Source organism: Equus caballus, chromosome 11 (genome assembly GCF_041296265.1).
Source record: "Equus caballus isolate H_3958 breed thoroughbred chromosome 11, TB-T2T, whole genome shotgun sequence".
NCBI classification, from domain to species: Eukaryota; Metazoa; Chordata; class Mammalia; order Perissodactyla; family Equidae; genus Equus; species Equus caballus.
In genome coordinates this window covers 50,404,904-50,413,494 of record NC_091694.1, presented here as the reverse complement: position 1 = coordinate 50,413,494, position 8,591 = coordinate 50,404,904, and the positions used below count along the sequence as shown (strand labels likewise).

The following is an 8,591-nucleotide window of genomic DNA, read 5'->3' as shown; positions in this document are numbered from 1 at the left end:
GGGCGGAGCAGGGGGGCGTTGTTCGTGAAGTATGTTGGCAGAGTCCTCAAAGTGGCCCCAAGATTCCACCCTGTCGTCCCTGGGACCGGTGACTATGATGAGCTACCACTTTCACAATTACATTGTTATACATAGTTGACCTTATAGATGACCATGTATGTGTGTTATACACACAGTTGACCTCAGGACAGGAAGATTTTCCAGGTGGGCCACATTTAATCACACGAGCCCCTTTAAAAGCAGAGAAGTCAGAGACTGGAAGCATGAGAAAGATTCCGTGCACTTTGCGGACTTTGAGGATGGAGGAGCCACGTGACGAGGAATGCAGGTGGCCTGTAGGAGCAGAGGACAGCCCCTGGCTGACAGCCAGCAAGGAAATGGGGACCTCAGGCCTATAGCTGCAAGGAACTGGATTCTGTCAACAACCTGAACCGGCGTGGAAGCAGATTCCTTTCCTCCTTTGCCTCCGGAAATGAATACCGTCCTGCCAGCCCCTTGATCTCAGCTTTGTGAGACCCTGAGCACAGAGCCCAGTTGGCCTTCTGCGCTACAGGACTGTGAGCTAGTAAACGGGTGCTGTTTTCAGCCACTAGGTTTGTGGTACTCAGCAGTAGAAGATGAATCCGTGAGCCTTTGTCCCTGAAGACCTCGCATGATTCAAGGCATAGGTTCTCAGAAGAACAAACATAAAAAGGTGGACGAGTTCTCAGAGTGCGTAAATCTACTACCCTGTGGTATAGTTTCGTTTTTAGCTACTTTTTAGTTTCTTGGGATTATCGCTGGTATTTTGCAGATGGCCTCCTTGGAAACTGGTGGCCCAGTGTGTCATGTGGTGTGTCTGGCTTTCTTCACAGTGTTTCGTCACCTCTGACTCCCATTCTAAAGCGACCGCCTTTGGAGGGTGTTCTTCAGCACTGGTCCAAGCACTGCTCCCTCAGCAATGAGTCTGGGAACGTGGGTATAGGTAGAAACCAGACTTCAAACACATCTTGTTCCAGGCAGCAGCGCTTGGCGGCTGCGGGATGGGTGCCCCGTTGTTGCCCCCGGCCTGGCAGCTCTCCCTCAAGGACCACCGCGTCTCTACCTTCAAGAACTGGCCCTTCTTGGAGGGCTGCGCCTGTACCCCGGAGTGGATGGCGGTGGCCGGCTCCATCCACTGTCCCACTGAGAATGAGCCCAACTTCGCGCAGGGTTTCTTCTGCTTTAAGGAGCTGCAAGGCTGGGAGCCAGACGAGGACCCCGTAGAGGAGCATGAAAAGCATTCATCCGGCTGTGCTTTCCTGTCTGTCAAGAAGCGGTTTGAAGAATTAACCCTCAGTGAATTTTTGAAACTGGACAAAGAAAGAGCCAAGAACAAAGTTGCAAAGGAAACCAACAGTAACCAGAAAGAATTTGAAGAAACTGCAAAGAAGGTTCATTATGCCATTGAGCAGCTGGCTGCCTTGGAGTGACGCCTCCCCACATTCACGGGTCCCCCAGTGGCGGACATAATTTCCAAGCACATTCCCCAATGTTACCGACTTTTCTGTGGGGCCCCTTAACAGTGCCTTAGGACAGGAGAATGTCAATATTTTGAAATTAGAATATTTAAACCATATTTTCGTTGTTTCTTGAGAGTGGTCCCAGGGGTTACTTCATTGTACAGCTGATGCTACTGAGTCCAGTGACTGGTTCTCTCTTTTTTCCGGCGGTTTTTGCTCTGTTGACTCCTGGACTCGCCAGGGTGAGGAATTTGCTCCCGTGGGTAGACCTCTTCCACAGCGACATGTCTGGGCTTCACGTTGACTAGTGGCTGTCGAGCTTGAGATTCGATTCGTGAATGCGATCCTAGGTCCATTGTGACTGGACAAAGAATTAAGGATACTATTTTAAATTTTATTTGTGTAATAATCCGAATTTATAGTGTGCCTTTCTGTGTTCCGAATACTCTGTATTAGCTCGCTTTGACATCTACACGTCTGTGACCATCCTTGTACCCGTCAGGTCTGCGGTATAACAGCAGCCTCCCTTTGCTCCAGAGCGGATCATATGGAATCACCTCCCTGCCGAGCCTCTGGAAGTGCTGTGTGTGTGAAGGTGGCCCCTCGCCTGTCCCGGCATTTTGTAACCTTCAAGCTCACAGACGGAGAACTGGTGGTGTCAAACCGCAGGCCCTGCCTCGGGACTTGACGTGTGCTAGTGTTCTTGCCATGACTGGAGTGTGAATGGCGGGGTGGCGCGGAGCAGGGCTCATGTCTCGAGCTGATGTCTTGCTTTGAGGTCAGTTGAAGATACTTCTTTACCCAATGGGCACATGGCAAGGTTGCAGCATTTCTCTAAAACAGTTGAGGAAAAGGTCCTTAATACCAGACAAGGCATTTTCCAAAGCCCCAGCTCACTGCTTCATCCTCTCTCGAGTTAGAAGGGTCCCCAGTGAGAGCGGCTTCTTCCTGGCGAGCCCGCTCTGGAGGAGCTGTCATTCACAGAGGGGGCAGGCACAGGTGGCCTGGGAAACACGTGTAAGGAGTTCCTGGTCTTAATATTGTCAATACTCTGCAAACAGCTATTTCTCATTGATGTGGACTAGGTGGCTGATAATTCACCTGTCTTTCTAATGTGAATCTTCCTAAAAGAGGGCAATGGAATAAATTAATTTAAAAAGTGAAACAAACAAGCAAAAACAACAACAAAAACAATCTCGTTCCAGTAGAACGTGCAAACGCAAGAATGCACAGATCGTAAATGCACGGCTTTCTGCAGTTTTGCAAACCGAAGGCTCCTGTGCAACCAGTGTCCAGATCAAAACGCTGGACATTGCCCTCACCTCAGGGGCCCCCCGTGCTTCCTTCCAGTCACCGCTTCTGCAAGGCTAACTACTATTCTGACCAAAACAGCGTAGGTTTGTTTGCCTGAATAAACCAGATTGTGAGTGAGAATATCTGAGAATACTAAATTAACAGCCCAATAATCACCAAAATTACTGGCCATGGTCCCAGTGCATGCAAACAACAGGCGGGTTTTCAAGACACAGACAAACGGGCGCACCCAGGGCTTTCACATTTTACCCAAGGGATGCGTTCCTGAATATCTCACGTGTGGGAAAACTGTCCCAACTCAAGACTAGTTTCCTCACTGAAATAACTAACGTGGGCTTTGTGTGACTTCACATGTGAGGCCTAAAGCAAGACTTGTTAATATCTTTAATGTTGCCCAATTTCTAACAGCATAATTCAAATTCACACACTCCTCTCTGAACACAACCCTCTCTGAATGCCCATGGAGCTGTGAGGGACCAAGTTTTAGCATCTCTGGGACCCTGGGGCTGGGTATGGTTCTGGGGCCAGCGCACGGGTCTTGGAATCGGGCTGCCCAAATGCCAGTGCTCACTCAGCTGCTTCCTTGCAGCATGACCCTGGGGAAGCTCTTCCCTTCCAGGGCCTCAGTTTCCTCATCTGTGAATCTGGGGAAATGAGAGGAATTGGTGAATGAACAGCCACAGGCACGTGATGGGAGCCCAGGGAGGTTTGCTGGCGCCAATCACCGTGGAGGTGGGAAAAGCCTGCTCTGTGCCTCTCCCCCCACCACACCCCCTCCTGCTTGGAGGAGTTCACTCCCTGTGAGAGTGAAGCCAGTTAGCTCCAAGCTGGGGAGCCTGGCGGCTGAACCCCCCAAGGAAGCTGGGGCCTAGGCTCAGATGCCAGGGTCATAGGACCAGATTGGGCAAGAGCAGAGAACCGGTCCCTTTGATCCTGGTCAGGGAAATTTGGAGACACCGACAATTCTGGGAAATTTAGAGGCAGGAAGTGAAAGGGGGAGGGGCAGAGGGGAAACAGTGAACTGCATCCCAGCCCCTCCTGGCCTGGCCCCCCCACCCCAAATGGCGCAATGAGAGCGGTGACCGGCATGTGGGGGTGTGGGGACAGACCAGGAGACTCCCCCTTTCTGGGAAGGAAAGCAGAAGCAACCCATCCTCCGCTCCCACCCCCAAACGTCCCCTGGGTTCCCAGTCCATTTCCACTTCTGTTTACGTCCAAAGTCCCAGGCACTGGGGATGCCAGTTCGTGTGCGCAGGTACACAGACACCCAGACACGCAGAGGCGCAGGGCTCGGGGCCTCGTATGGACCCTGCGCCTCCCCTTGCACCATCCAGGGCTGTCTGCGCACCCCGATTCTCCAGGCTTCAGCTCCCTTCTTAGCCGGGGATCTGCACAGCATTGAGGGACCCAGGAGTCAACCTTGAGACCTTCAGCAAGTAAAAGGGGAAGAAAGGCAGGAGGACTGACTGTGGGAGGTGGGGGAGGGGAGGGGGGGACATGCTGTCATGAGGGTTGGGGGCTGGGTGGGAAAACTTCAGAGGATGGGTTTTGCATGTTAGGCCAGGGAGGGAATAGGGGAAAGAAGAAAGGTCTCCATGTAGCCACCGATCACTTAGAAAGGGGCTAGACCCCACATCCCAACTCCATTCACCTCCAACCTCAGCCCTAACCCTGGCCTTGACCTAGTCCCAGGTTCAGCCTGCCTTACCATGACAAGGGAGTATCAAGATCTTCAGCATTTGGACAACGAGGAGAATGACCATCAGCTCAGAAAAGGTGAGGGGACACTGCCCCCCATTTCTGAAAGGTCAGCCTTAGGTGGCTATCGCCCCCTCACCCTCAGCTTCTTTCTGTGACCCTTGACTCTCTCTCTGGGTCTGCCCCACTCACAAGAACGTGGTGTCTCAGCCGCCCCTCTCAGGGCAGGTACAGGGTGTGAAGCTGCAGTCTCCTTCTTGCTGACAGGTGCCCAAGGCTTCTGCATGACCCTCCTGACAATCACCTTGTCGCTCACTTCTCAGGACCATGGGGAGGGGGTGACCCAGGCAGTGGGAGTAACTGGAAGAAGTTAGGCCCCCTCCTGCTTTCCTCTTCCAACAGCCTGCGAGCCTTGGTCATGTGTGTGAGTGTGAGTGTGAGTGTGAGTGTATGGGGTGTCTGGAATCAGTTTGGTCAAGCGGGTAAGGTTTCTGTGAAGAGGCTGAGCGATCTCCAATCCGAGGGGGGATGAGGCTGTCCATCAAAAAACAAGCCGGGCCAGCCCTGTGGCCGAGCGGTTAAGTTTGCACGCTCTGCTTCGGAGGCCCAGGCTTTGGCGGGTTTGGATCCTGGGCACAGACGTGGTTCTGCTCATCAGGCCATGCTGAGATGGTGTCCCACATAGCACAACCAGAAGGACCTACAACTAGAATATACAACTGTGTGTTGGGAGGCTTTGGGGAGAAGAAGAAGAAGATTGGCAACAGATATTAGCTCAGGTGCCAATCTTTAAAAAGAAAACAAAACAGAAAAACAAGCCCCGCTTCTTTCTCATGTGAGCAAGGATGAAGCTCCTGGGTGATGGGAGTGGGCAGTGCCCTTTGATGGAGGAAGGGGCTACAAGGGAGGAGAGAATGAAGGGGACGCCCCCACATCCTAGCTCACAGGGATGCATCTCCCCGAGTGGGAGCAACTTGAGGGGCCTGAAGTCTGGCTACTCTGCCTTCTCTCTCTGCATCCAGCCAAAGAGGAGTGGGATTCATGGGGAGAGAAAGAAAACCCCTTCTCTTGCCCCTTTGAGGGGGGAGCTGACTCCCCAGCTGGCCGCCCACTCCATGAGTCTCCTCCAGTTCACAGACTGGGTCCTCAAGGCTCTGAGGAGGTTCGCCAGCTGCAGTGACACAGTTAGGCCACTAGGTGTCAGCAAAGACTCAGGGCCTGGGTAGGGCTAGGGCAGCTCTACGCATAGCACCCCTTTCCACCCCTCTTCCCTTTCCCGCCTCCAGTTGCCTCTGGCCCCTCAGGGTCACCCACTGTCCAGATTTCTTAATCTATATGGTTCCTCCTAGGCTACTAGAAGAGCCTTAGTCTGCTCTCCTCCTAGGATCCCAGAGCTGCTCCAGTCTCCCGTCTGTCCTTGAGACCCTGACACCTGCTCCTCTTGCAGGGCCACCTCCTCCCCAGCCACTCTTTCAACGCCTCTGCTCTGGAACCCGCCTCCTCCTGCTCTCCCTGGGCCTCAGCCTCCTGCTGCTGGTGGTTGTCTGTGTGATCGGATCCCAGAGTGGGTGCCCCGGGGGTGGGCTGGGAAGGGAGCAATGTTGCGGGGGACAGTGGTGGAAGGAGAGCTGGTTGCTGTGATGGTGAATGCAGCCCCCTCATTTGGTTCTATCCCCACTGGCTCCTGCCCAGACTCCAAGTTGCAGGAGGAGCTGCAGGCTCTGAGAAAGACGTTCAGCAACTTCACAGTGAGCACGGAGGCTGAGGTCAAGGCCCTGAGCATCCAGGGTGAGGAGGGCTGGGGCTGGGGTTCGGAGGCTGCGGAAGGCTGGCAACGTTGGGACACTGAGCAGGTCTCTCCCCCAGGAGGAGGTGTGGGCAGAAAGATGAAGTCCCTGGAGTCCCAGCTGGAGAAACAGCAGCAGGAGCTGAGTGAAGGTCAGAGAGGGAGTATGCGCATGTGTGCATCTGTGTGTGTGTGTGTGTGTGTAGGATACAGAGGGTCCTTCAGGCCAAACCTAGGGGTCTTGCGGCAGGGGCCTCTGTGATTGATCTTGGGGCCCCAGCATGCAGATGACAGACTCCTCCCAACCCCCAGAGCTCATCCTGACCTCCTTTTCCTTTCCCTCTCATCTCCCTGCCCCGCCCTCTGTCTCCCCAGATCACTCCAGCTTGCTGCTCCACGTGAAGCAGTTTGTGTCTGACCTTCGAAGCCTGAGCTGTCAGATGGCCATCCTCCAGGGCAATGGTGAGGAGGCAGGCACCCAGCCCTGCTTTCCTGCCCATTTCCCTCCAGGCAGCATCTCAGCTCCTCTACCCTCCCCTGACCCCCAGGCTCTGAAAGGACCTGCTGCCCGGTTAACTGGCTGGAGCATGAAGGCAGCTGCTACTGGTTCTCTCGCTCTGGGAAGCCCTGGCCCGAAGCCGACAAGTACTGCCAGCTGGAGAACGCCCACCTGGTGGTGGTGGGCTCCTGGGATGAGCAGGTGAGGGCCCAAGAGGGCTCATCTGGGAGGCTGGCTGTTCTAAGGAGAGGTCACCACCTGCCTCCTCTCTCTCCAGAAATTTGTCCAGCACCACATGGGCCCTGTGCACACCTGGATGGGCCTCACTGACCAGAATGGGCCTTGGAAATGGGTGGATGGAACCGACTACGAGACGGGTTTCAAGTGAGTGTGCACCTCACCCCGCCCTCCCTGCCTGGGGGTCTGGGGCTCCTGGGCCACATCCCGCTTGTCCCTTCAGAAACTGGAGGCCGGAGCAGCCGGACGACTGGTATGGACACGGGCTTGGGGGAGGCGAGGACTGTGCCCACTTCACGGAGGACGGCCGCTGGAACGACGACGTCTGCCAGAGGCCCTACCGCTGGGTCTGCGAGACGGAGCTGAACAGGGACAGCTAGGAGCGTCCCTCCCCTAACTTATTTCCTCAGTGCCTTTACCTGCCAAAGGGGCTGGGGTTGGGGACCATCCTATCTGGGGGCCTCCTCCACTTCCTCCAGTATCTTCCTCTAGGATTTGAAGGGAAGGGGGAAGGGCAGTGTCTGAGGAATGTAGAATGATGTTTGGAGGGGCGGGGAGATTGGAACCCATGTCACTTTCTGCAGTTTGCTGGTTATTATTGTCAACTTTTTTAGAGTAAAAAGAAGAGAAATATATGAAACATTCTGAGTTGTCTGGTTATTGGGGACAAGGGATCAGGACTGGGCTGGTGGCACTAGGAGGCTCTGGGCAGGCAGCAGGGCCGAGGGGGCACCGCATGGGCTTTGGGCCAGGTGGCCTGGCTCCGTTCTTTACAGGCTGGGGAGTGAAGGCAGTTATTCTGCTCTCTAAGTCTCAGCTATAAAATCGGATTTTTACCGGGACCGTCCTGCCTCCAGCAATCCCCCTGGAAACAGAATCACCCCAACGTGTTGAGTGCTTCGAAAGCTTTGACTGAAACTCATTGGCGTCTGCTGCGTGACAGATGGGTAACGAATACAGTGATGGAACTTTTCCCACAACCAAGTCCACAATCAAGAATCACCAAACCACTGAGGAAAACCGGTATCACGGAAGAGAGGACCCCAAATAAATAGAATCCACAAGCCAGGATGTGAGTTAACAGGACAAACAGATTAAGACTTTACAGACACTTTTGGGATAATCAACAAAAATCAACAATGTATTACTCCACAAATAAGACCACATCTAATTCTAAAAAGGAGCAATGGTCTGGTCATAATAAAGTCAAGTCAGAAATGAGCACAAAAGTATAGCCGAAAAAGATCTACGTCATGTAAATTTCTTACCATCTTTCTGATAACTTTGAGTTTAAGAGAAAATCGAAATAAAGTCAAGTGATTTAGAAATGAACAAGGAGAGTGCTACATCCTGAGATTGTGGGAAGGTTCAAAGCAATTCCCAGGAGGAAATGTATATAGCCTTAAGTGCATTTATTAAAAAGCAGGAAAGGCTGAATTGAAATAAGCTAACTCAAGAAACTTGAAAAAGAATAACAAAATAAATCCCCCAGAATAGAAGGAAGGAATTTATTTTTAAAAAAGCCAAAATTAATAAACTAGAATATAAAGCATAGATAAGATCCATAAAAGAAAAA

At 52.9% G+C, this 8,591-nt stretch overlaps 1 protein-coding gene and 1 pseudogene across 14 annotated transcripts; both read left to right on the top strand.

Moving 5' to 3' along the window:
* The first annotated feature begins 912 nt into the window (after positions 1-912).
* LOC138916186 (baculoviral IAP repeat-containing protein 5 pseudogene) lies at positions 913-1,587 on the top strand (annotated as a pseudogene).
* Positions 1,588-3,984: 2,397 nt separating this feature from the next.
* ASGR1 (asialoglycoprotein receptor 1) lies at positions 3,985-7,655 on the top strand. Of its 14 annotated transcripts, none has more exons than XM_001504758.5 (9): positions 3,985-4,231; positions 4,482-4,571; positions 5,941-6,057; positions 6,186-6,281; positions 6,360-6,431; positions 6,655-6,741; positions 6,828-6,979; positions 7,056-7,162; positions 7,239-7,655. In XM_001504758.5, the coding sequence occupies exons 2-9, from the start codon at positions 4,505-4,507 to the stop codon at positions 7,393-7,395; spliced, it is 855 nt and encodes a 284-aa protein (XP_001504808.2). In that variant the 5' UTR covers positions 3,985-4,231; positions 4,482-4,504; the 3' UTR covers positions 7,396-7,655. The 14 variants fall into 14 exon arrangements, with proteins under 14 accessions (XP_001504808.2, XP_023509168.2, XP_070082615.1 ...); XM_023653400.2 differs by having other exon boundaries at positions 4,006-4,231; positions 5,878-6,057; XM_070226514.1 differs by having other exon boundaries at positions 4,006-4,231; positions 4,459-4,571.
* The last annotated feature ends 936 nt before the right edge of the window (positions 7,656-8,591 follow it).

Bases quoted from the DNA above. Each gene is read 5' to 3' on its own strand.
- ASGR1 (XM_070226507.1), top strand. From the start codon at position 4,505: ATGACAAGGGAGTATCAAGATCTTCAGCATTTGGACAACGAGGAGAAT. The intron at 6,058-6,185 runs GTGGGTGCCCCG...GCTCCTGCCCAG, and splicing joins CTGTGTGATCGGATCCCAGA to ACTCCAAGTTGCAGGAGGAG. The intron at 6,742-6,827 runs GTGAGGAGGCAG...CCTGACCCCCAG, and splicing joins GGCCATCCTCCAGGGCAATG to GCTCTGAAAGGACCTGCTGC.